The sequence below is a fragment of the Lissotriton helveticus genome, chromosome 2_1 (genome assembly GCF_964261635.1).
Source record: "Lissotriton helveticus chromosome 2_1, aLisHel1.1, whole genome shotgun sequence".
Taxonomy (NCBI): domain Eukaryota; kingdom Metazoa; phylum Chordata; class Amphibia; order Caudata; family Salamandridae; genus Lissotriton; species Lissotriton helveticus.
The window spans coordinates 1,225,142,232-1,225,169,238 of record NC_136059.1 but is presented as its reverse complement, the minus strand read 5'-3'; the positions used below and the strand labels follow the sequence as shown (position 1 = coordinate 1,225,169,238).

The following is a 27,007-nucleotide window of genomic DNA, read 5'->3' as shown; positions in this document are numbered from 1 at the left end:
GGTGCCATCATTCCTATTAGCTGCATGAACACTCTTGCTGGTAGTGAGTGTTGTGGTTGAAATCTTTGAACTAGGATTTGTATAGCATTTATCCTGATGGGATTGGGATATGCTAAGGCTGTGGAAGTATTCACGGTAGCCCCTAGATATAGTTGCATTGTAGACGGTTGGAGATGGGATTTGCCTAGATTTATTGTGAATCCCAGACTGTGAAGCAACTGTATTGTCCGGAGTGTGTGTTGAACACAGCTGTTGTGGATGTTTTTTTTTATGAGGCAACCAACCAGGTAGGGGAAGACATGAATTTGTTGTCTTCTGAGATGGGCTGCAACCACCACGAGGCATTTGGTGAAAACCCTGGGTGCTGTAGTGACTCCGAATGGGAGCACCTTGAACTGGTAGTGTTGACCATCTAATACAAATCTGAGATACTTCCTGTGAGCGGGATGTATAGGAATGTGGAAGTAGGTGTCCTTTAAATCTATAGTGGAGAGAAAGTCGCCTTGCTGTAGTAATGGGAGCACTTGTAAAGTGACCATGTGGAAGTGGTCGGATTGAATGTAAAAGTTGAGGGGTCTGAGGTCCAGTATTGGCCTTAGAGAGCTGTCCTTTTTTGGGATTAGAAAATAAAGGGAGTAGACTCCTGTGCCCTGATGAAGTAGAGGAACTGGCTCTATTGCATCTTTTTGTAACATTACTAAGACTTCCTGTTTGAGGAGTATTAGGTGTTCTATTGACATTGGACGCTGCCATGGAGGAATGTTGGGGGGTGTAGAAGGGAGTTCCAGGCAATAACCATACTGGATAATTTGTCTTACCCACTTGTCTGTTGTGATGGAATTCCAGACAGGTAGGAACTGTGAGAGGCGTCTCCCGATAGGAGTGGGATGATCGGGGGAAGCGCAGGGAAGTCAGAGTTTATTGTTAGGGGAGTTGCGGGTGTTATTACCTCGGCCTCTACCCTTATTGTTGTTATCTCTGTTATCTCCTCTATTGTATCCCCTAGAAAAGGAGCCCTGGTTGGGACTTTTATAGGATGATGTGGGGTGTTCTGATGTATTTGTTTTGGAATCTGCTCTATAGAAGGACCGACGAAAGGAGCCTCTGGCAGATGGTGACTATAAGGCTCCTATAGACTTTGCTGTTTCGGGGTCTTTTTTAATTTTTTCTAAAGATGCGTCGACTGCTGGTCCAAAGAGGTGCTCTTGATCAAATGGTTGATTTAGAATGGTATTTTGCACCTCTTGCTTAAACCCAGATACCCTGAGCCAGGTGTGTCTGCGTAGCAGAACACTGTTATTTAATGCATGTGCCACGGTGTCTGCTGCATCAAGCGCACATTTGATTGAAGTATTGGTTATAAGTTTGCCTTCTTGTATAAGGTCATTGGCTTTGCCCTTATATTCTTGGGGTAGATGTTAAATGAGCTTGTCCAGCTCATCATAGTGAGCCCTATTGTATCTTGCTAGAAGGGCTTGTGTGTTTGCTATCTTCCATGAATTAGCGGCTTGAGACGCGTCTAATAACTTAGATTCTTTGTCAGGAGGTGGTGTGTCACCTGAACCTTGGGCGTTTGCCCTTTTGAGTGCATTAGCAACTACTAGTGAATCTAAGGGAAGTTGGCCCTTGATGTTCATAGGTTCAGTGGGAGCTGCTTTGTATTTTTTATCTACTCTGGGGTTAAGAACCCTAGCTCTAACTGGGTCTTTGAACAGCCCAGGAGCATGTCTAAGAAGGCCTTGTTGCATGGGTAAGACGAGTAGATTTTTGTGGTTGGGCAAAAGTCTCCCATTAAAAATCCTCTTCTACAGGGTCTGAATGAAGTTTGACCTTGCGGTATGTAGCTGCTCTGTTGATTAGCTGGGCAAACCCCACATTGTCATCTGGTGGGGATGGTTTGTGGGGTAGAAGTCCGGATCATTTGTTAGCTCAGGATCAGTATTATAATCATGCCGTGGGTCTGGTTCCTGTGGTGAATCATTGGGATCTAATGGCATTATGTCTTCATCTAATTGCCCATCCCCTTGTGAATTATCACTATCCTCTGATTGTGGAGAGTGTGGTGGCGAAATAATTAAATTAGGGTTAACTGGTGGTGGAGGTGAAGGTGGTGGTGAAGTGTTACTAGCTATATGAATCTTCTTTGGAGGAACTGGAGCTTGTGGCATATGTTCTGGTTTCCTCTTTGTAGGTGGCTTGATGACTATGTGACCAGTCTTTGAGTTAATAGAGATATTAGTTTTTTTGGATCCCGAAAGCAAAACTCTTCGGCATCGATAGGCTTGCTTGGCGTCGTAAAGTTCTCTTTGGGAGCTGTTTTTGGATGTTTTGGGACATTGTCCGGTACAGCATCCTTTCCCGATTCCGAAGCTTTCGGTGCCTTGTCTTTTGATGGTCTTGGCTCTGAAGCTTTCGGTGAAAAGTCTTTTCTGTGTGTTTTGGTGCAGAAGATTTGTCTTTGCTTTGGGGCTTTATCTGGCTGTTTCGGTGCCGATTGCTTATTGGGCTGCTTCGGCACCAATGCTTTATCCGGTCGCTTCGGTGCCGATGCTTTATCGAAGTGGTTCGATGCCGAGGAATCTTTTGTAGATTTTGGTGCTCAATGTTTTCCCAGTGCCAGTGGAAGAGGGCATGGCAACTCTGACGACTGAGCTTTAGGTGCAGAGGTTTTTTTTTCTGTACCGGATGGTCGGCGCGAGCCGGATGGCTATTCATTGTCCTTCGGTGCCGGGCCCGGCGGCGGGGCGTTCGAAGATTTATACTGTGTGAACCTGAGCCCGAAGGCGAAGGTGTTACCGGAGCCATTGGTATGTACTTGGTTGTGGCTGGGGTTTCAGTACTCACGTCCCTTTGAGCCCGGGTGAAGTCATCTTCAACGTCGGAGACGTCTACTTCGGAGTCCGGAATCTCTTCTTGTTCTGGCTCCGGAAGGTTATCGGGACCTGGATGGAAGATGTCCGGAAAGGAACCTGTGCCTCGCTGCATGTTGCGGCGTTGAGCTTGATGATCCCAGATGGGTTTTTTTTCAATTTAAATGAGAGGCAAGCGTCACAATCGTCCTTTCGATGTTCCGGAGAGAGGCACAGATTGCAAACGGGAAGGAGGTCCGAGTGTGGAAACTTAGCACCACACTGTGGACATTTTTTAAGTGGAGTCCATTCCATCGACGCCCGTCTCTATCGGCGCTGGTAGGCCCAATGGCCTGTGTCAAGGTTCGCAGGCGTCGAAGTGTAATCGAAGTTGTCTAGGGTGCGCGTCGAAGGCTCGCGATCAAGACAATACCGTCGTTAACTGTGATTGCGTGTCAAAGGGGGTTCGATAAAGATACTGATCCGAAGCGCACCAAGTCACATCCAAACCCGATGGCATAAAAAAACAATCTAGCGATGGAGCCAAAGCCCATGCACACTGTCGACCGAAGGAGGAGTCACCATCCTCGTGACAACAAGACTTCTTCGAAGACAAAAACAACATGCAAACATTCGAGCCCAACACCAGATGGCGATCTATGCATAGTGTACAATCTGCAGCTCAAATGCCTCGAACTGGAAATTATGATTTTTTGTGTGATTATAAATATTGTCAGTTGTGGCTGCCAGACAAATAGCTGTCTGAAATGACAAATAAGGGAACTAAAAATAAGAGAAAATTTAGGAATAAGGCTTAAACAGCTGCAGATGTGTACACTTTGATACTAAAATTGTTATGTATTCAGACAGGTCTATTAATTTATTATTTATGGGTGTTCATATCATTGAAACCAGTCAGGCAATCAAGTACAAGTGTACTTTTAATTACAGATAAGAAATTAGCAAATAAGAAATATGGACAAATACAGACGGAAATTTCAAGAAAATAAATATTAAACTAGGAACCCTAAAAACAATGCAACTGTACCTTTTGTTTGAGAGCTAAATCAATTTGAAGCACTTGACGCTTTGCAAGTAGGTTGAGGAGAAAAGGAAACTGGATACATAACAGAGGCATACAGGAGTCATCAACATTCTGTAAGAGAAAAGGAAGATACACCGAAGTAGAACATTCAACTTAGCAATTTAAACACAGAATACACTCTTGAATACAAAATAAAATATTAGCTCTGTGCATGAGGACCTTAGTAGGTTTTCCCTTTCCTCGCATGGTGGTCCCACTAAGGAAAAAAAGTGGAAGTCATCATGCACAAAATATGGTGGGGTGACCATCACTTTGACCTGAGGTACCTGTAGCAGATGGGCTGTCAGGTCAAAATTTACACCGGCAGAACCCTTTGAGGCTCAAAGCCTTAAAGGAAGGAGCTATGGTGGCTCCAAAATGAGCTTCAAGAGGCTTGAGTACCCAGGCTTCCTTGTAAAGTCTGAGTCAATGGGTATGACTCCTGCCAACTGTTCTCTAATTAAATGAGTGAAGCTAAGTCTGAGGACAAATAGTGAAAACGCGTAATACAGGTATAACGTCCTGCCTAGTGCAAAGCCATCTTTAAGTGGTAGTCCACAAGGTTATTCAACCAAGTAGCACTGTTCATTCGGAGTTGTGGTGAAAAAATGGTCATCCGGAGACCTGAGACTCAAAAACGGTTTTAGTACCTAATGGTGTGACAGACCTGGCGTCCTTGGTGAGGTTTACCCTGACTTTTTTGTCTTCTGACCTGTTTTGATGACTTCATTTTCGCTGGCTTTAGGATTTTGGGCATGTTACCACTGCTGACCAAAGCTAAAATGCATGTGCTCTTTCCCTAAAACATGGTAACATTGGGTTATCCACAACTGGCAAATTTAATTTACTTATAAGTCCCTAATAAAGTGCACTACAGATGCCAAGGGCCTGTAAATTAAATGCCACTAGTGTGTATGCAAACCAAACACAAGGAAATGATTTTTCTTTTTTTCAAACAGATTGTATTGCCTTTTACATAACAGTCAGCCTTTTCGCTAATGGTGGTACAGGTAATTTCTTAGCCTTCTCCTGGTCAGTAAATCTTAGTACATATTATGCATATACAAATGCGTATTATTCCTGGTGTCCTCAGTCTCATCCTTTGCTTAGTACGAATCTACTATCCATATCCCAATTACCCCCCCACCCCGCCAACAAGGTAACATTCAACCCCCCCGCCCCGCACTGCTGTCTCCGAACATCATCTAGTGAGCTCAATAATTCATTTCCTCTGTATCTGACTGTGTGTGTTTGCTTTCCCAGTCACCTTCTTTCAATGTCTAAGCCCACCCGGAGCTAAGGGTATTATGAGTCCCCATCTCTCGGGTTCTGTACTATGACCCCATCCTCATCTTGCCTCTGTGGGTTCTCCTGTTGTGACGGTCTCTCTGGAGTGGAAGCCTCTGATTCTCTGCATTCGCTCCTCTGTTCTTCTGTCAAAACCTCCCATGCTTGAGCCCTTTCCATCTTGCCTATCCCAAGTCTTGCATTGCAAATGAAAACCTTGTCTTCGCATCCAGCCCATTTCACCAGCTCTTGCTTCCATCTGTGAACATTGGGACCGTCCAGAGTCTTCCATCTGCTTGTAATTTCTCACTTCGCAAGTATGAAGGTGAGATCTTGGAACCTGTCCGTGTTCTTAGTTTTGGTGGTGTGTGGGAACAGGCTGAGCAGGACATGTGCCGGTGTCCTAGCTGTCTCTCGAGTCACTTCCTATCAGTGGTGCGTCAAGTATGGGCAACTCCATATCATGGTAATGAACTTGGCCCCGTGCACATTGCATCTCTGGCACTTGGTGTTGTCTCTAGCAAAGTATCGATTAATACGTTCTGGGGTTATGTATGCTTGGTGAAGTATATAAAAGCTAATCAGACTGAAACGTGTGTTTCGGGATACTTTGGTTGTCCGTATCAGCATGTTCTACCAGTCCTTGTCCTTCAGTCCCCATTGGTTTCTCAACCGGTCCAGTAGCTGTATAGAGTCTCGTCCTATGGCCCTGTAGAGATATTGCAAGCTTTTATAGTTCTCCGGCTAGGCTTATGTATTCACAGGTGGCATGTCGTGGCGGTTCAGTTGTACCCGCACCCCAATAAACACAAGGGGCCCGGTTCACAGAACTAACTTAAGACAAAATCCTAAACTTACTACCATATTGGACACCTAACTTCTGTGAATACTGAAAAGAGTAAGTGCCTTCTGTGAATACCCAATTGAGTAAGTGCCTTCTGTGAATACCAAAATGGTAGTAAGTTTAGGACTTTGTCTTAGGTTAGTTCTGTGAATCGGGCCCAAGGAGATGATGGATGGAGTACTGAAGCTTTTCAGACACTCACCTCCAGTCACAGATCTTGGTTGAATCCATCATCGTTCTTTATCTCACTTCGCCACCCCAGTTCAGACACAGCTATAGGCAAATCAGGCATGACCCTGTGCCTCATGGGAACAGTCCAGCCCGAACTGCCAAGCCATGTCTTCCCTGGACTGGAAACAAGCATCCTGGAACCAGTTTCGGGTTAACACCCCTCATCAGCCAGGCTAGCTTGAATCCAGTGGCAAAGGACCCACGTCTGGGCACACCCTGTCAACTTAGGCCAAACAAAGCAAATACAAGGAGATGATGAACGGAGTGCTGAAACTTTTCAGACACCCACCCCCAGTCACAGATCTGGGTTGAATCCATCATTGTTCGTGGGCATGCATCACCGATTGTGGCACCCACTCCAGAGCCTTTTAAGCATGTCTCAGGCCTGCCATTGCAGAGTGTGTGTGCAGTATTCAACTGCCATGTCGACCTGACAAGTTAACGCTTTTGCCAGATCCAAACCTTCCTTTTTGAAACATATAAATCACCCCTACGTTAGGCCCTGGACAGCCCCAAGGGCAGAGTGCAGTGTATTTAAGATGTTGGACATGTGCTGGTAGTGTAAAACTCTTAAATTCATTTTTTCACTAAAGCAAGGTCCATTTCTCCCATAGGTTAACGTTGGAAATACCTTATGACACTTTATAAGTGTAATTTTCTATTGTGAAAATATAGACATTTCAAGTTTAGTGTTTCTGGACTCACCATTTAAAATCAAAACTTATGATAAAGCTGGATTTTAAGTTGCAAGTCTGAAAATATCACTTTGAGAAAGTTGGCATTTTCTTACTTTAACCATTCTGTGCCTCTGTCTGTCTCTGAATACATGTCTGGTGTGGGTGACATCTGGGCTTTGCGCTTTCCCGCTAGACAGCCACACACATAGGGAGCTTAGGTGTGGCCGATGGGTCATCCACATCCTGAAGGGCCATTAACATCGTGAAGGGTCATCGTGGCAGGATGGGAGGGAGGAGCTGACACTTGCCCCTGAATGGGCTGTGCCTGTCCCCACACAAAGAGCTGCATACCCCCCTGTAGTGCGTTTTGGAGACAGGGCAGAATGGGAAGGGACTTTGTGCACCTTAAAAGCCTCTCTTTAAAGTCTCTTCCACTTCAAAGGCACAAATGGGTATAAGTACTGTACCTCAGACACTATCACTTCAGTACACTTCTGGACTGGAGGACATTCTACCAGGAAGAGTAACTGCTGTGCTGCTGAAAGGACTGTCCCTTGCTGGACACTGCTGGACTTTGCTCTGCTGTCCCTCTAGCCTGGAGTGAGAAGGACTGCACCTTCATCTCTACATCCCTAGAACCAAAGTGACTCCAAGGGCTTACTGACTGGTCTTCTGTTCTCAAGTCTTAGGTAGGTATGGTAAGGTAAGTTTTTATTGATTCTAGTAATTTAAAACCGTAAGAATGTGTCAAGAATCCTAGACTGATTCCAATGTCAGCAGCTCGACAGAGAACAAAAGGACATCCCATCATATGAACGTTGCAATAACCCTTCACTTACCTTATTTTTAAAACTGATGACCGAAATCCTTTGGAGAACTAATGGTTGAGACAAACGCATGACCAGTGAGCCTGTATTCTATGGCGGCAGCCATGTTTTGGGTATTGGAGTTGACAATCTCGTCTTTTTAGTTTTTAAGCACGAGCACCCAATGCGCTATCGCGCTGGCAACTGTTTTCTTGTCGGGAGCAGTGTCTCTTTTTCATGCTCCTTCTGACTGGAATTTCGGACAAGAAATTCCTTCGTTGCCTGGCGCCTTCAATATTACAATTGTTGGTGTGCACATTAGGCATCCTTTTTTGAGTAGTGTCCTGAATTGGGGACCCTGGTTAAAGAAAAAGACGAGCTCTTGAGAGTTAGAAATCATCTGACTGACTTGCTGCTACTAAAAAAGAAGTATTCACAAGGAACGAACAAACTTCTCAAATAAGGAGTCTATGATATCTTTTAAAGACAATATTAAAAGAGAGAATTGGAAGGAATTATAGTGTTTGCCGAAATCGAGGAGGAATCTCTCAGAGCAAGGCAACTCCCTGAAAATTATTGAAACCCTCAGAATTATGTCTGCAAAAACCCAGAGAGAAGCTAATTCTTCAGGAGTCCTAGGTAATTGGAAATTTAAGAAAAGAAGGAATGAATGAGTATACATTACAAAGAGAGAGAGTAAATGAAGATAGAATGGTAGAGCGTTTCTAAAAGTGTCAAAAAAGGAGTGAACTAAAATCAGTATATTATTATAATTACAGATTCTATGTTAGCCGAACACCCAGCCCTATTGAAGGTCAATTGAAGGTGGTGTGCAGGGCTCCCATGGATTTGGTAGTGTCTGTATCTTTCTTCATTTTTTCAAGAGATACGTCCACATTGGGTCCAAATAGGTGTTGCTCATCAAAAGGTTGATTAAGAATGGCATTTTGTACCTCAGGTTTGAATCCTGATATACGTAGCCAGGCGTGTCTCCGTAGTAAGACGCTGGTGTTAACTGCTCTAGACGCAGTATCCGCTGCGTCAAGGTCACACCTGTGGAGGTGTTTGTAATGGTTTTACCCTCTTGGATGAGTTTGTGTGCTCTATCCTTGTACTTATCAGGGAGGTGTCTCATTAGTGACTCGTCATAATGTGCTCTATCATATCTGGCTAGCACTGCCTGTGTGCTGGCGATGCGCCACATGTTTGCTGCTTGAGACGCAGTTCTCTTCCCTGATGCGTCCAGTAACTTAGACTCTTTATCTGGTGGGGCAGCATCATCTGATGTTTGCGAGTTTGCTCTCATGCGTGCGTTGGAAACTACAAGTGAGTCTAGTGGTACTGGCCCTTTAATATATGCTGGGTCTGAAGGGGCGGCTTTATATTTCTTCTCTATACGAGGGTTAGTGATCCGAGTTCTGACTGGATCTTTGAAGACTTCAGAAGCGTGTTTAATTACTCCCTTAAGCATTGGTAAAATGGATGTAGACCTTTGTGCGTTATCAAAGGTATCCATCAGGAAGTCTTCATCTACAGGGTCTGTGTGTATGTCTACCCCGTGATAATGTGCAGCCCTGTGTATTAATTCGTTAAACCCTATAGTGTTTTCTGGTGGGGAAGGCCTTGAGGGGTATAAGTCATCCTGAGGGACATTTGGGATATCTGGAGTGGTGTAATCATCCCATGGGTCAGGTGATCCTGTAGGTGTGGCTGGATCAGGCATGTTACCTCCCATATCATCGGAGCTATCATCCCTATGGTCTATAGAGGATGCTGGGGAATGCTGTGGTATGGGAGCCTGTGGTGATGGCATAGGTGGAGGAGAAGGGGAAGGCAGTCTTAAAGGCGAGGTAGCCATGTCCTTTTTCGTTGCATGCGGAGCTGGAGCTGGTTTGTCCAGTGGTCGCTTCTTTGAGGCCAAAATCAACTGTCCAGTGATTGGGTCTTTAGCCAGAGTCTTTTGAGCAGGGTCTGGATAAAATAAGTCTTCTGCCGGAGGCCGATCTTTTGGTGCTGGAGAAGGTTTCGGCACCGAAGCGGCTTGCTTTGGTTTTTTGACAATGTCCTTTGTCGGGGAAGCAGGAGTCTTTCTCGGCTCCGAATGTTTTTTCGGCTCCGAATGTTTTTTTGGTTACGAAGGTTTTTTCGGGTCAGGTGTTGTTTTTGGATCCGACTGTTTCTTTGGATCAGATGGTTTTTTCGGTTCCGGTGTTTTTTTGGAATCCGAAGCTTTGCTTGGTTCCGACCTCGGCTGTGGGTTTCGGTGCCGATGGTTTGGACGTCGGCGTAGCCGGTGTCGATGTCTTTTTCGGTGCCGGTAAGGTTGCGCCGAAACCATGCGAAGGCTGACTCGAGCCCGAGTCGTCTGAAGGCTTAATTGGCTTCTTAGCCGGGCCCGAAGGTGGGGCATTAGAAGCGGAGTTTCGGTGTGCACCCGAGCCCGAGGGTGTAACCGGGGCCTTCTTTGGGGGTGTCGAGGAAGGGTCGGGGTCGACGGTCTTACTTACGACCCGCTGCGCTGGAGTGATGTCCTCGACATACGAATTTTCTTCATGTTCGGAACCGCTATCGACGTTTTGTTGTTGTGGGACGTTGACGCCTTCCTCAAAGATGTCGTCCGGAATGGAGGTTGAAGATCGAGCCAATGTTCTTCTCGCTCTTCGGTCCCGGATAGTCTTTTAGGAGCGGAAAGAGACACAAGCTGAGCAGTCCTTTGCCTCGTGCTCCGGAGAAAGGCAGAGGTTACACACCTTGTGAAGGCCGGTGTGGGGAAAGTTCAACCCACTTTGAGGACGCTTTTTGAATGGCGTCCTTTCCATGAGCTGGAGTTGAGGCCTAGTTAGGCCCGAAGGCCGTCGACGACGACCGGAATTGAAGTATTCGACGCTGAAGAATAGCGTCGAGTGGAGAAGCGTTCAAAACTTATTTTCTGAAAGTTGGTGAGGATTGCGCGCCGAAGGAATTCGGTTTCAACACGGAGCGCTGGAAACACATCCGAGCCCGGTGGCGGAAAAAAACAATCTGGGGATGGAGCCGATGACCATGCGCAGTATCATCCAGAGGAGGAGTCACCTATCCCGTGACTTCCAAAGACTTTTCTACAACAAAACAAACTGCAAACATCGATGCCCAAAAATAGGTGGCAATCTATGCATAGTGTGTAATCTGCAGCTCATATGCCTCGAACAAATACTTATACTTTATATCTTTAAAATCTATTCTAAAAATCCTAATATATAAAATGGACTGCCAATGACAAGGGGCTCGTTAGGAGGCAGGGGTGAAGGGGGATCCTGTCCAATCGAACAGAGGGACACAGGCCAGTGAGTAAAGTGCAGACCGCAATAAGATTGAGTTTAATAAAGTACATATCCAATGTCCTGTGGCCCATTGGTTTTTGCCTCTCTTTGGTCCTAGATGTCCATGAGCAGCCAGTTCATAAGCAAGTTGGTACCGTGTGTGAAACAGTTTCATTTGGCTTCAGAAGTCCGGGTGATTCCTATTCGATTAGCAGGATTCTTTTATGGTGGAAACAGGCCAGCCATGCCTAGATCCTGCAGTGCATCTATCTACTGGCTCAGGCTGGGGAGCTGCATGCCGCAAGTGGAGGCACATAATAGGATCGCCTTAAGCAGCAGTTTCAAATTAATGTAAAATAGATAGACCACTTTGATCAGCCCACTGAATATGAATTCAATAACTTAAGTAATTCACTGAGAAATTTCACACATCTAGTTGAAAGCTGGGAGTCAGCTTCACTCACACATGCAGTAATGGCATTATTACATTGTGTTATGCCCAAATGAATATCAGAGTTAACCAGTAGCACCTTAAACATTTTAAACAGGGACACATGCAGACGACATGCATCAATGATTCCTTCCTAAAATTACACAATCAGCAGTGGTGTTCTGGAGAGCCTTTTATACACTCACATTTTTATCCTCATAAGCTCTTTTTTGAAAGCCAGTTTCATAGGGCTGGATAGATATAAGGCTTTTCCCTGTTCTTGGTAAAAAGTCACACAAAGTTCAACATGGGCCTTTCATGCAAGATCTTGCCTGTCTTTGTCTGCAGACTTTAGTTTGGCGATTTTGTTCTCAGGGATATCAAATACTTTCAACAACTCTTCTATGGCCCCTGGACTCTGCTAAATGTGAGTCCTATTCGGCCAAGTGTTTCCAATCTAGTCCTGGGCCCTTGGAAGTGGGTTTTCTGGATGTTTTCTACAAGATCCACACATTGCTGTTGTTGTGCCGGTGGTAACAGACGCAACTTCTTCAGCCCCGACACATCGTTGCTCAAGGACACCGTATCGCCGGCAGCGCGACGATGAATCACCCTCATCGGTTTAGCGACAACTCATCTTCGACTATCCAAATTGGAACAGATGTATCACCTGCATCCAAAAGGATCAACGCTGATGCATTGTATCCCCTGCTCCCGGCATCTGGTCTTTGAAACAGACGCATTCTCCATTCAAAGGTACTTTTTCAGCAGGACAGGGTTCGTCCTTGTATCCGACCCGCGCTCCTTCGCGGTTGGCCTAAACTTTTGGATTTACCCCGGTCAAGTGCGACCAGATGTCCACATTGGCGCTTTATGCCTTTAGGCACAATATTTCACTTTAATCTTTAAAAATCCATAACTCTGGTTCTACTTTTTGGATTTGTTGTTGTTTTGTTCACTAAATTAAGCTCTGTTTTTCCAACCTTGTGTGGATTATTTTTCTCTGGTGTTTTCACTGTTTTAATGCTTGCACAGATACTTTACACATTGCCTCCTAAGTTAAGCCTGACTGCTCTGTGCCAAACTACCAGAGGGAGAGCACAAGTTAATTTATGGTGTGTATCTGACTTACCCTGATTAGGATTGTGGTTCCCATTTGGACAGGGTACATATCTCTGTCAATCAGAAACCCAACTCCTAACATAGTGGAATTTCAGTTTATACTTCTCTGCGTGCAAGCATTCTACCTTCATTCTGTCAGCTACTACTAGATGAGCTGATAATAGCCCAATTCGTTTATCTGCACTTCAGTGCCAGAGACATAGGCCCTCAGAACCAAGTTGTTTTGCCCTGATACGGTCACAATTTCTGGTGCAGAACTTTGTGTGTATTTTGTTGCCAGACTCTGAACCTGAGCTCCGATTACGATCGAGGGAAAGTCATTCAATGCTAAATGCATTGCTCTGAGCTGCAAAAGACTGATGTGCAGCAATTTCTCCTGTGGTCTCTGGAATCATTGACTAATGTGCACCCCAGATGGGCTCTCTATCCTATGAAAGATGCATTCATCACTGTAGTGAAGGTGTTAAATGGAGGGCAGAATAATTCTCCCAAGTGTCACAGCTGTGGCTGAGTCCAACCCTGCAGATGTTAAATGTCAGGTGATAGTAAGAGTATGTCCTACAGGCCAACTATTTCATGCAGTCAACATTCTCTTAGAAGCTCAGAATTTTCTTTCCTTGATTGTCAATCTTCAGAAGAATGTACACAATGAAGCAGTCCATTTCAGGTATCAATCCTATAACTTGGAACATTCTCCCTCATGCTTCCCATAAACAATTCCTGCTTTTCTACTTTAAGAAAATACCTTAAATATCTTCTCTCCCGAAGTCACTTCTAAGTATGGGTTGACAACCATCCTTCCAGACACTCAGCTGCTTTGACAACTTTAATTTCTATAGTGTTCTCTCTCACATTCCCATCGTGGATCACCTTCTCTGATTATTCACATGTCATTATCAAATACATCTTTTAAGTACTACCATTCGTGTATATAGCATATTTGCTATTACCGGTGTACATTTTGTTTGTGTTTCCAACAAATGATGCGGCACTCCAGAGCAGGATACTTTATGGTTTTATTTTCACCACAAACAACTCAACCAACGCGTTTCAGACTGGATGGCTTTAATCACGGTTAGTGAGTCCTTTTTCTAATTCACTTTAAATACCCATTTCTGCCACAATGAGGCATTATGGGATTTGTAGTGCTCGTTTGAATTCAATTAACTTTATACATATATACAAAAGGACATTTTGTGTGAACAGGGTGTTATTTCACGGTGATTCATTATACTCAATTTGTCAATATAATTCAAGGAGTTCAGTACTTTTGTAAAGCATGCGCATCATTATTTAAACAGTGTTAAATGCATGATTATATGATTGCATGATATTATGAGTCTAGTACTTCTCACTAATCTACATCAATACCTTACTGTGCAGCTATATGATGTTAAACCTGTTTATGAGTTTGGGGTATAGTACCCCCCTGATTGTAATTTGTGTAATTGTTCATTTTGTCCAATGCCAATTAGTTATTGTCCTCTTATGTCTCTGTCTCTATTCAAGGTGTACAAAAAGATCCTCATTGATGTTTATTCCTCTTGGGAATGTTGTATAGCTCCTATATATCCTTATATCGTGTTAAGTTAGCATAGGTTCATTTGAGATTTAAACGCCATTTTTCCTTTCTTGCAACTTCTGCACACGACCCTTAATTGTTGACTTAGCTTTCAACCTAGTGGTTTGCCGTGGTGTATGTGAGAATAATATGTTATTGCTCTGGTATCAGTTTTGTTTAATAAACCATGTCTGCACGGAGAGTGCTGAAGTTTCAGGAGCAACACGATATGGAATTGTTATGAGGTCTGATCTCCACGCCTTCATAGTCATAACACAAGTGCAGCCTTTGCCAACTTGGGCTTGAGGCGGGATTGATATTGCTTTGCACGAGAATTGTTAACACACTTGATGCGGTGCACATGCAGAGAGAGCTGGTGTATGCTGATGTGATTCCTTCATGCTAGGACACTAAGGTATGGGCCCGCCCTAAAACAACCCAAAGAGACCTTCTTAGCTAATAATATAATATATGTGTTAGGGAGGGTGAGATATAAGTGTTGTTAACTCTTATTCATTACAGCATGTTAACATGCTGTCACCATTCGCTTTTTATGTCTTAGTAACTATGCTGATAATTTTGCTACTGATAATAAGTATACTTGTATTATCTAAGATACTGCGCCTGAGAAGACGGCATTAGTAAATAAACATTTCAAATGCACATGTGTCTTCTTTACTCCATGTTCTGGTTTGTAATGATAATATAACGAAAGAGTGTTCATGAGTCCCACGTACCCTGAGGTACTGTAAGTTCATGTTCTGGTTTGTCTAAACATTGGGAGTTTGATATGTCCAATGAGACACTGTAGCTAGCTCGGTAAGGGGTGAGTTGGTTGCTAAGGTAAGTTTTGGGACACCCTAATTTGCCGAGGTTCCACTCCTCTGTGCACAGTTCTGTGTGAGTACAGAAACCCTGCAACAGGAACTTTGTTCTGAGTCTTATAATATACTTTGATTCTATCTGGCGTAATTTCTTGATTTGGTCCCCTCTTCATTCTTCCGGGGAGATCATATGTATTCCGTAGTAAGTCATTGCTCTCCAGTCTCCCTTCTGGCATTGTGATAGCTGTTTAGCCGTGGAATATGCCATGTTTCCATTTTTGACAGCACAAATGTATTCAAGAACACGTTTTTTCACCATGCATGTCGTGCTGCCAATGTATTTCATTCCACAGTTGCACTCTATTACATATACAACAAACTGTGATGTACAAGAGATGTTCTGTTCAATTGCGATCGTGTTTCCATTGGGATCATGTATTGCTTTCATGTTTCTTCCGATCTTACAGGCCTTACATACATTGCATTTTCTGAATCCCTTCTGCTGATCCAATAGCCAGTTAGTTTGTGTTTCTCTTGAAAGTGACTTCTCACTAACATGTCTTTTAATGATTTTGCTTTCCTGTAGGTGACGATAGGGTGAGATCCTAGCAATTTTCCAATGTCTGGATCCCCTGAAATCAAATGCCAGTACTTCTTGATTTTATTTGTTATTATGTTACTTTCTTTGCTGTATGTTGTAATGAATCTTGGTGCTTCCTGTTCTTTTTGTGTTTTAGTTGTCACCTTTTGAATCAGCGTATCTTCCCTCATTTTTTGTCCTGCCCGTTTTCTACACTTCTTTAGTGTCATTTCATGATAGCCCCTTGTTCTTAATCTTTTCATAGTTTCATCAATCTTTTCTTCTGCATCTTCGTTCTTGGAGCAACTCCATTTCATTCGAATAAATTCTCCGTAAGGGATGCTCTCCACGAGTGGTTTTGGATGGAAGCTCGTTCCTTGCAATATGCTGTTTGTAGCTGTTTTTTTCCGGAATAGTATGGACTGAATTTGTTCCCCTTCACTCAGGTCAGATTCACTTGTACTTTCTACAGTTATTCTTGTTTGTTGTAATGGATAATTTTTCTTCAGGGTTTCAAACCTCCTGGCAAACGTTAGTATTTTCCCCTCCGAGTAGTCCCGTTCATCCCTTTTAACCTTCCTTTGTGTTCTCTCTTGGATTTCATTTTCGTATTTTTCTAGTCTTAAATCCATTTCCTTACGCAATTTGGGTACTTCCTCTTTGTTCCAATGATTTTTGATCTTTTCCTCCATTTCAGCTAGCTTCTTCGTAAGATCTATGACGTCTATTTTCGCATGCTTGATTAGTATGCGCATCATGTTCAAAGAGCACTTTAAATTATTTTCTACCCATTCATTTATTAATTCCACTTTTGTATCCGGATGTGTGGGCATTGTGAAGATGCGCAAGCCTCTAGGTACATGTTTGACTGCAATGTAATTTTCTGATGCTATAATCTCCCAACTTTTGTATAGTTTTTCCATGTTGTTAAACTCTTGTTTTAAGGTTGGGTTGGCACCGCTCGGAACAATCGCTGTTTGCTCTGTTACATTATCTTGTGCTTCATTTTGTTTAGCATCAATCATGTTTATTATGCAGGAAGAAATACTGTACACAGCCCAGCTGCCTACATCAACTTGCCGGCAGGGCGTAAACATGAAGCATCAACACAGCGTCTGGGCCTACATCCCGGAGGTCGGCCCCGCGAAGTGTTATAAGTCGTAAATTGTCGCCCTACCTGTGCAGTGGCCACCGCCTTTTCCAGAACTGAACAAAAGAACCAACAGCAAACACCCACCCCCCTCCCCGCCTCTCCACACACACACACGCACATACACACACTCCCGCCCAACCCCCGCCCCAACCCACCCATCTCCGTGTCAGCTTACTGCAGGGTTATCACTGCGACTACTGAAGCTCTAAGGGAAGGTTCAAACCGCAGGGTCAGCTCCAGCCGATTCTAAGGGGATGAGTTGTAGAATCTGCAGGTATTTCGGGCAAGTGACTTCACGTAGGTCCTTGGACAGAAGTTGCAAAAACGGGCCCCACAATTTAGCATACTCCGTGCCTTTTCAGTCTATTCCCATCGAGAGCCTCTCCATCGCCAAAATATGCCATAACCTCTGAAACCAGTCTCGAGGGTCAGGGACCGACTGCGAGCCCCAGTTAGCCAGTAATACCTGTCTCGCAGCCAACAGCGCCAGCGCAATCTGTTTACCCTTCAGCGAGCGCAGAGGGAAGCACTTGGAATGAGGAAGCCCCAGTAAAGTATGCTCCGGCAAACGGGGAAATGTAATCTGAAACGCCTCATCTATATCGTCCAGAATCGTGGGCCAGTACCTCCCCAGTTTCGGGCAGTGCCATAGCAAGTGTGCCAAGGCCTCCGTAAGTCCACATCCCCTCCAGCAGAGACTAGATTTAGTGACGTCCCAGGCTCGAACGCGCGCCGGGGTGTAGTACCAATAGGCCGCCACCTTATATGCTGATTCAGCCCCTGCGGTATTGGAGGCCGTGTGCTGCGGGCGGTAAAACACATGCTCCCACTCTTTTTGCGAAAGTGGGCGTCCCGGCTCCGTCTCCCACCGAACCTGCGCGGGGGTGCGTTGCTTCTTGGGGTGACTTAGAATCATAGCATACAACTCCGAGATGAGCCGCCGATCGTCTTTCTTACAGACCAGCCATTTTTCGAACTTGGTCAGCAGTCGCGACATATCAGCCACGTTAGTGGGTTGGGTAACCCAGTGTGCCACCTGTGTGTAGGAGAAGGCATCAGCCGCTGGCAGTTGGAGGAACTCCGTTCGCAGCCGGGGAAACGGGATCAGTCCATCCAGGTCAAAGAGGGAACCCACTCTCTTACAGCCTTCCTCTCGCCAGCGATGGAAGACCGGGGACGCGCGGCCCGGGGGAAGTCTGGATTGTCAACAATGGGTGTCATCGGTGAGGGGAACGTAGCCCATTCCTTTCGGGACACCAACTGATCCCATGCCTTGAGGGTCGGCGGCGTCACCGGAGACGAGTAGAGGCCCCAAGCCCTATGCTTGCGAGGCAACCATAGCTCCCGCCAAATGTTGCAGCCCCCCACCGTCCGTTCCATGAAATTTCAGTGCTTACTGGACATGGGTCTGTTCCATTCCACTATATATCTCAGGACGGACTCCTGGAAATAGGCAGAGAGCAGGGGGAAACCTAATCCTCCAGCCGTCCTCAGAGCAACCGCCACGGACAGCGCTTGTCGCAGCCTTTTATGGTCCCAGAGGAATTTGTTAAGGGATCCCTGCATCTTCTGGAGAATGCCTGGCGGTGGGGTCAGTGGCAGCATCTGAAACAGATACAGTATGCGGGGAAGAACAGTCATCTTCAGGGCCGCCAATCTCCCAAACCAGGACAGCTTGAGGCGGGACCAGTCAGAGAGTGCCTTTCCAACCTGTTCAACCACAATCTTGTAGTTCAGGGACACAGTTCTAGAGATTGACAGTGCTAAGCGAATTCCAGATACTGGATATCGGTGTGCGCCCATTGGAAATCAAAGTCCCGTTTCAAATCCAGGACTTCCCCCTCCGGGACAGACAGGTTGAGGATATGCGATTTAGTGAAATTGACCTTGAATCTCCGCCAGGTCTCGGGATAGGCCCCGTAGGGAAGAGTGTGGGTGAGTGAGTGAGAGGATGACGTCGTCCGCGTACAGACTGATCTTATGCGTTTCCACCCCAAACTTGATCCCAGATATATTGACATTGGATCGGACCTGCTGAGCAAAAGGCTCCATATAGAGCGGGGACAGGGGGCAACCCTGCCGCGTTCCTCCTGCGATTGGGAAGAGAGCTGACTTGCAGCCATTGACACGCACCGACGCTTTCGGGGCCGCATAAAGGCACCGAATCCACTGGATGTAATTATTCCCCAGGCCGAACTTCCATAATACGCCAAACAAATAGTCCCAATCTACGCGATCAAAGGCCTTCTCCGCGTCTATAGAGAGCAGGAAGGCCTGCGACCGTGAGCGGTGGACCAAGTCCATGAGGTATTCTCTCCTCCTTGCCGCGTAAGAATGAATCCCGCTTGGTCGGGCTCGATGAGCCCGTCCATCAAGGGACTGAGTCGAGCCGCGAGCACCCCTGCAAACAACTTGGCATCGATGTTGAGGAGCGAGATCGGTCTATAGGATCCGCACTCCTTGGGCTCTTTACCGGGCTTGAGAATAACCGTGATAGCCGCCTCCAACATAGACGGTGCCACAACCCCGGTGTCCAAAAAGGAATTAAAAAGGCGAGTCAGGAGTGGAGTCAGCTCCCTGCAGAAGGTTTTATAAAAAATTCCCGAGAAGCCATCCGGACCCGGCGATTTGGCCACTTTCAGCCATGAAAGAAATAGCAAAGATGACTTCTTCGATGCGAATAGGCATGTCGAGAGTCTCCGAGGAGCTCTGCAGGAGGGGAGTAATGTCACAGGACTCCAGATACTCTGCTATCCCGTTGGAAGGAGCGCCCTCTTTGCGATATAGGTCCTGATAGAACAGCCGGAAGGTGTCCACAATGGCGGAATCTGTAGTGTGTTCCGCCGCATCCCGGTCTCGAACTGCCTGTATAGTGTGCATGTGAGAACGCGCCCGCAGCCTGTGGGCCAACATCCGTCCCGCCTTATCTCCACAGAGATAGAACTTGTGGCGCAGACGCAGGAGGGCAAGCATTGCTCTGTCCGTGTCCAGATGCTTCAACAAGCGCCTCTTCGACTCCAGCTCCCGCCAAAACCTCGCGCCCCAGTCGCTTATGGATCGCCTCGAGGCCACTAATGTCCCTTTCTAACTCCGTTCTTTTTTCCATACGCAGGCGGGAGTACGTCCCAGCTAGGGCAATAAATTTGCCTAGCGCCACTAACTTTAGGGCCTCCCATACCGCTACCAGGGGAGTGCCCTCCACCTCGTTCTCAGACAGATAATGGACTATCGTCTCTTTGACCTTCGCGATCACTGACTCGGAGTGAAGCAGGGAGTCTCTAAGGTGCCATCCCGCCGACGGCGGCCGAGCTCCACTAGAAATTAAAGTCACCGAGATAAGTGCGTGGTCCGACAAGGAACGCGGCAAAATGTCTGACTCAGCCAAGTGAGGCAAGAGGGAGGTCGAGGCCAAAAAGTAGTCCAAGCGCGCATAGGTCTTGTGGGCCGCCGAGTAGTAGGTGTATTCGCGCTGCTGGGGATGGTGAATGCGCCTCACATCATGCATCATGCAATTCTCCGTCTACCAGCCACTGTTTCCCTCTCTGGGAGAAGGCCCCTGTTTGGTACACCCGTTGTTCTGTCCTATCAAGCTCTGCCTCCATCACAATATTTAATTCACCTCCCACCAGGATCTGGGTGTCCGGAGTAGCTAAAACCTGCGCAAGCGCCGACTGCAAAAAGGGCTCCTGGCCAGCGTTCGGCGCATAAATGGTCCCTATAGTAAACTGCTTGTCTCCCCATTGCACTCGCACAGCTAGGAGTCTCCCCTTAATACCTACCACCTGGGATATAATTTTGCACTGCGCACGCACGCGAAAGAGAATCGCCACCCCATTCTTCTTGGTAGGCCCTGAAGACCAAAGCTGCAGCGGGAAACGCTTATCTGTCATGCGCCGCGTATCTTTGGAAAGGAGATGTGTCTCCTGCAACAGACAAATAGAGCCGTCCAAGCTCTCTAGAAGGGATAAAATGGCGGCCCGTTTTATCGGGCTGTTGAGGCCACGGACATTCAGGCTCACTATTTTCAGTTCCCTATGTTGCATGCGGGTAGGTAGAGTAAACTCGCTGTGCACCTGCCAGCGCTGTGGATCCTAAAGGGCCTCCCTGTCCTACCCCCTCTCCAGACCCCTTCCCCTTCCACCCCACCCAGTTGACGCAGAGACCCCCCAGCACCCCCATCCCCCCAAGCTTCAGCCCCCATCCCCCCTTCCACTCACACCCCCCCCATCCATACCAACTTCAGCAATAAGAAAAACAAAGAGAAGCAAACAACAGTTCGTCAAACAGGCCCCAAGAGCTGGGGAACATGGCACGAACCATCCAAGTATCCAGTTCCTGATGCAGGACTCAACTCTCAACAAGGACAGAAAAAGAGCCACAGTAAATTCCAGTGGACAGTTCCCTTCGGCGCCATCAACTAGCCCCAATAGTGCCAGACAGAGATTTCTCATCTCCGGAGCCCCCAGACGCCTCCGTCACCAATGCCACCGACGCAACCGCTGCTCCCCTCTCGAGGCAGCTCATAGACAAGTCAGATTTTGCTGTAGGTGCTGGCTTGCCGACTCGTTGCCATTCCGCCGATCGTCTGCGTCGTCTGACGGGAGACCCAGCATCGCCTGGTGAGGGAGTGGACTGCTCCAGACCCGAGAGGTCGAGGGCCGCCATCAGGGAGCGAACCTGGATCAGCTTTCCGTTAAGCTTGAAGATGAGCCTGAACGGGTGCCCCCACGAGTAGGGGATGCCTTGCTCCTTCAGATAAGTGGTGACCATCTTGAATTCCCTTTGCTTGGTCAACGTGGATGCCGCCAGATCTTGGAAAAGCAGCGGCCGGTGCTCCCGGAATTGGAGGGGGTTACGATCTCTAGCCTTCCGCAAAATCCGCTCCTTGAGCTGGAAATCGTGGACGCACACCAAGATATCAGGAGGGGGAGCCTTAGGTCCCCTCGGTAGGCCCACCCGGTGAACTCTGTCCATTTGGATGTCCGGCAGGTCTTCCTCATCCAGCACTTGTTTGAAGAGGGCTCCCACATACTCCCTTAGGTCGGACCCCTCACCTTTACAAGGCACCGCCCGAATCCGAATATTGTTTCTACGTGATCTGTTCTCTAGCTCCTCAGCTTGCGCCTGGAGGTCTAGATTCTGCTCAGTCAGCCTAATCACATCCTGTTGGAGGCGATGTATGTCACCCGCCGTTTCCAAATCATGCTCCTCTAGCGTCGCCACTCTCTCCCCTATCGCATCCACATCGCGTCGTACCTCCCGCAGGTCAGAGGCCAACTGGGAGCGCAGCTCGGAAATGTCCTCCTTAATGTCCGCAAACAACTCCATCATGAAGGCCTTGGTAGCTGGTGCATCACCGTCCTCGGGCCTCAGCGACTTCGCAGCAGTTTTCGGGGCGGCTTGCCCCACCAGCAATGCAGGTGAATCTTTTGAGGGCTTATCCTTCCTGGTTCTGCTCGTTGCCATCTTGCCCCAGCCGCAGACAACGGTATTACAGTCAGGCCTATGCGGGCACCATCCTTGCTCAAATTATGCTATCTTGCACCGTTTCCCACAGTCGTCGCTCGATGTTTGGCCCCAGTAAGCTATGCCTTTCGGGGTTGAGAAGCTGAAGGACAACGGTGCTCCACTTGAGTGAGGCCAGAGACCACCATTCAGAAGGGGGGTGCACCGCCTCCCACCAGCGCCGCCAGGGAACTGCACCAGCCTCCGACCACGGTCCCCACCCAAAGGAGCAGATCGGCAAGTGAAGGGGGAAGGCAGGGAGTCACCCCCCACCCCCAAGCGGAGGGGCCGAGCTTCAACGTCGCAGGCCCAGTCCCAGGCCCCGAAGGCCGCCGCTCCCGCCACTAGGCCGCTCCTGTGCCGTCCGCCAATGCACAGACCGAGCCGCCGTGTCCCTCCTGAGGTCGCCCCCGCTCTCCTCAACTCAGTGCGGGACTGGCCTGCTGCTCGCCGAGGTGCGGGGCGACGCTGAGCTCTCAAGCCTTCCGGCGACCAGGCTCAGCCTGGCGTGGGCGCCCTGAATTTCTCCGGTCCCGCTGCCACGTCTCTCACAGCTCGTCCGCCCCAGATCTGGCCACTCTCAGCCCGGAACGCGCCACTCCTCCTCCGGGGGCCTCCGCTCCACTCCCCACGTGGCTGGCCAGGCTCCGGGGACTCTGAGGCCGTGTTGCAGCAGGAAGGAGGATTGCTTTCAGCCCGCGCCCAGAGAATGGCACCGCCGGAGTCAGGATGTTCAGGGGACTGCCGTGTACCTCCGTGGCAGCTTGGAAGGGCACAGGTAGGGCGAAATACATAGCTTTATGGCAGGCGGCGCCGGAGGGACTGTAATTCACGTCCTACACCGCCGCCATCTTGGCTACGCCCCCCTTCATTTTGTTTAAACATCACTGCCGCTTTTGTAATGCGCTTAGCCGCACGCGCTTCCATTTTCCAACTCTGTTGTTGTTTAGCTCACAGTTTTGTATATTTATACAGTCCTGCACGCGTCCCTAAACAAACGCAGCTGCTTCGGTTCACTGCTATTCTTTACTAGCACAATGCCGCTCACCTTTTTGGGAGACTCCTGTTTCGACTGCGTCCTCTGACTCCGCCACGCAGTGCTCTACCGCGGTGAGTTCAATGCAGATAGTCTTTCCTTCGCAGTGATGCCGGGCGCTCTGAATTCCAAGAAATCTTTGTCACAATGTGATCATGTTTCTGTTTCAAGCACTCAACAGCGGGTGCTCAGCATTTGGGTCGGATCCTGACCCCAAAATTATTTTGTTTCCAACAAATGACGCGGCACTCCAGAGCAGGATATATTCTGAATTGAGGAACTATGTCGAAGCTGGGGACATATTCTGCAATAATTGAATTGATCAATTTATTGTACAGTGCTCTGGGCCTTGTAGGATTTATCTGCAAAACTTCAGTAGAATACATGCATCAAAAGTAACCAGACCACTGAAGTTAATGCGAGGGACGATATCAGTTTAACTAACATAGATGCAATACACATTTAATATGTCACAGCTAAGAACACTTCAGTCACATTACAGGAGCCAGTCACAAGTGTAAAATCCACAAAGGGTATCCCCTACTCTAAGAACCTACTGTAGTGAGAGGAACCTGTACTGCAGGGTGCGCTACAGCTCATCACCTTCTAATAATGCATGACAAGACATGCTCTGCCAAAACATTCTTAATCAAATATGAATACATGGGACATTTCAGTGAAACGTATTATAAATTTGACAAAGAATATTTTGGCAGAAGATGTTTTGATATACATTACTAAGGGGTGATGCACTTAGGCACACCCTGCTGTCCTGGTATCTGGTAGTCCTGGTTATAGAAAAGAGAACATTATTAGCATCCAAAACCTTCTCCTGATAGGATGTAAAAGAGATTCTGCTGTCGTTTCCTGAAGGTACAGTTACTAAATGAAGCCAATACACAAATTGTGACAGATTAATATCGACACAGGTATGCAATGCACTTTCCGCCATTAACATCCAAAATTGTTTAGGCCAGTACTTTAGTCACTGAAGGGGTTTTCAAAAAGGCAAGGAAGCAAGCTGCACAGACCATATTTAAAGATTCAAAGTGTAGTGTGAGAAACATGGTCTGTTGAAAACTAGATGCAGAGAGAAATCCTCAGACTGCTCCAAAATGAAACACTGAGGATTTGATGGCATCATAGACATTTACTATTTTAACGATGTGGTTTAATGAGGCCATCCAGTGAATGGTATCCCAATGAATCTCAAAACCCCAACTGATATTTCCAACAAACAAATATTCTGGAAAGACTATTGCTAATGATGCAGTACATAGCAAAGAGAACTGCTTTTTTTAGGTCAGGCGTTACCCAAAAACTTTTGACTTTACAAAAACTATATGTATAATTAGGGTTTCCTGTTTTCAGTTTCTATTTTTGGTAAATTCTGGTGTTTTTTTTTCAGTGTTTTCAATATCTAAAAAAACAGTTTTTATCAGTGGTTACACATTTTCACGCCACTAAAAACAACAGAAAAAGTTTTTTTCCGGTGTTTATGGAACGTTTTGCTTTTATTATTGCTTGCTTTCTGCACTGAAAGAACATGGTATATAGATAGTGTACTTATAGTGTATATGAGGTCCAAATAGATTTTTGCAAATTAATCTTATTGTAGTACACCATACAATACTTCTTCAGTGAGTCTTTGGGTCATGTGCACTCGCTCTTTCCTTCCCATGTAATCTTCTGTGAAAAGCCCCTCTCAGCATTCTGAGCCCCTTGGGCTGAGAACCATCAGCTAAGGGACACAGTTGGGATGACTCTTTCTTTGATGCCACATAAAGCACAAAATGATAAATATTTGCGTTTTAGTTCCTGTGCATAAGAAAACAGTGCACCAGAATGGACTAAAAAGTCAATAGCATCCCTCATTAAGTCTGAAGATGGTAAAGTTGCTTTCAGCATACCATCTAACAAGTGGCAAGGATCCCCTACAGGGAATCACTTAAGCACGGGTATCAATTTCGACAGGTCATCACACAACTTTTTTATATACGTAGCTGAATCACTGCAAATACAAACAATATCACTCCAATCTTTGTTGAACTTGAAAAGAACCTTTTTTGCAGAGCATTACAAGTGACACTGAGTTCAATGCTTTCCAAACGTCTGGTGTTATGTTTTCACCACTATCCTAGATGCTTGGTGATATATATACGTGTCTCTATATCTTGCATTGAATGTTTAAAGCCTGAGGTGTTGGCAATTCACCTACTATCAATACTGACCCACTAGTAACTATGGTCTTATGTAATAAGGGGTTTTACCCATTCTCTGTGGGTAAATGTGATGACATATTAGGAAAGATTTTTATGAAACCAGACATTTTACCTATCAGTGAAAGAATCAAATGCAGCCAATATATAAAATATGAGTTTGATATTTTCTGATTCTCTACAGTTTATAAAATAATTAAACTAGACCGAAAACATGAAACTAAACCCTGCATCTTTGGACCAAAGGCCACAAAACTGAACAAAGTAAAAGGAAGAAGAAACAACCTTTTAGTGGCATCCCTAAAGAACAAAACTCAAGCAGAATAATGTTAGCCAGTCTTCCTTACTGCTAGCTTGTATAACAAAGTTACATTGTATTGACACCTTCAGGAAGAGAAAAATGCCTCTTTCACTCTCTTTTTCCTTTCTTTGAATGGCTTTGTGGTTGTGCAGGTGTTTTTTCAGTGTTTATATGTTTTCACCGGTGAGGGCTATTTATCTTTCAGTGGGGTTGTATCAGTTATTATAGGTTTAAACCTAAAACCCCACAGCCTATGTATAATATACTTACTTAAAGGGGCTTTCAGCCAGCCCGTTTCATTCATTTCACCTGTTGTTGTGTCATTCCCGTTTCTTAGGCCCACTACAACATACAGCAAGGGTCAGCCTACTGCAGCCACTGGTTAACTTCGCTTTGAGTGACTGCATTTTGCTCTTTCATAAGGCACACATCCACACAAAAGGTAGTTCCCTTTAGTGCCTGTGCTTTTGTTTGTACTTAATTATTACTTTGGTGCTGCCTTTGTGTGTAGAGCCTGATGTGATAGCAGGACTCTTTGCACAAGTTCTACACAGCACAGGACACATTCCAGGTTTATCAGTTCCTGCCTCCTGCTAATGATGGTGTAAAGTTCTTTTGGAGTGTTTTTTTAATGTGATTCATGCTATTTCAGAGTATACCACATTGTGTGCTATTTGAATCTATAGTTTATAAAGTGACTCTCTTTTTAGAAGGCACACAATGAAATACATGTATAACTGCACTACTCTATGCATTTTAATTGGGGATTACAGCTATACGTGTAAACCAATTTAGTCTGTATGTACTGCTTGTTTGCCTTTCTAATTTGCTTCAAGTGCTCTTGTATGTCGTCCTTACATAGATATTTAACTATTACATTACAAATTGAATCTGTGTTGTGGCGTTTATCTAACTACCTATTAATCTATCTATCTTTGCAACCCTTTCTATCTGCCTATCAACCTCTCTCTATGTCTATCTACCTGTTCATCTGTGTATCTATCTACCTGTGCATCTGTGTATCTATCTACCTGTCCACCTGTGTATCTATCTACCTGTCTGTCTACCTATCTACCTGCTTATCTATCTATCTATCTATCTATCTATCTATCTATCTATCTATCTATCTATCTATCTATCTATCTATCTTTACAACCCTCTCTACCTGTCTTTGTAAGTCTCTCCATCTGCTTTACAAG

At 46.1% G+C, this 27,007-nt stretch overlaps 1 protein-coding gene across 3 annotated transcripts in view; it reads right to left on the bottom strand.

The window, feature by feature from the left end:
• Positions 1-27,007, bottom strand: part of LOC144818569 (E3 ISG15--protein ligase HERC5-like) — a 511,308-nt gene that overhangs the window by 243,560 nt on the left and 240,741 nt on the right. For all 3 annotated transcript variants that reach the window (XM_078676100.1, XM_078676101.1, XM_078676102.1), the window contains one exon: positions 3,898-4,005. In XM_078676100.1, coding sequence (XP_078532226.1) covers positions 3,898-4,005 — 108 coding nt within the window. The remainder of the gene's footprint in view (positions 1-3,897; positions 4,006-27,007) is intronic.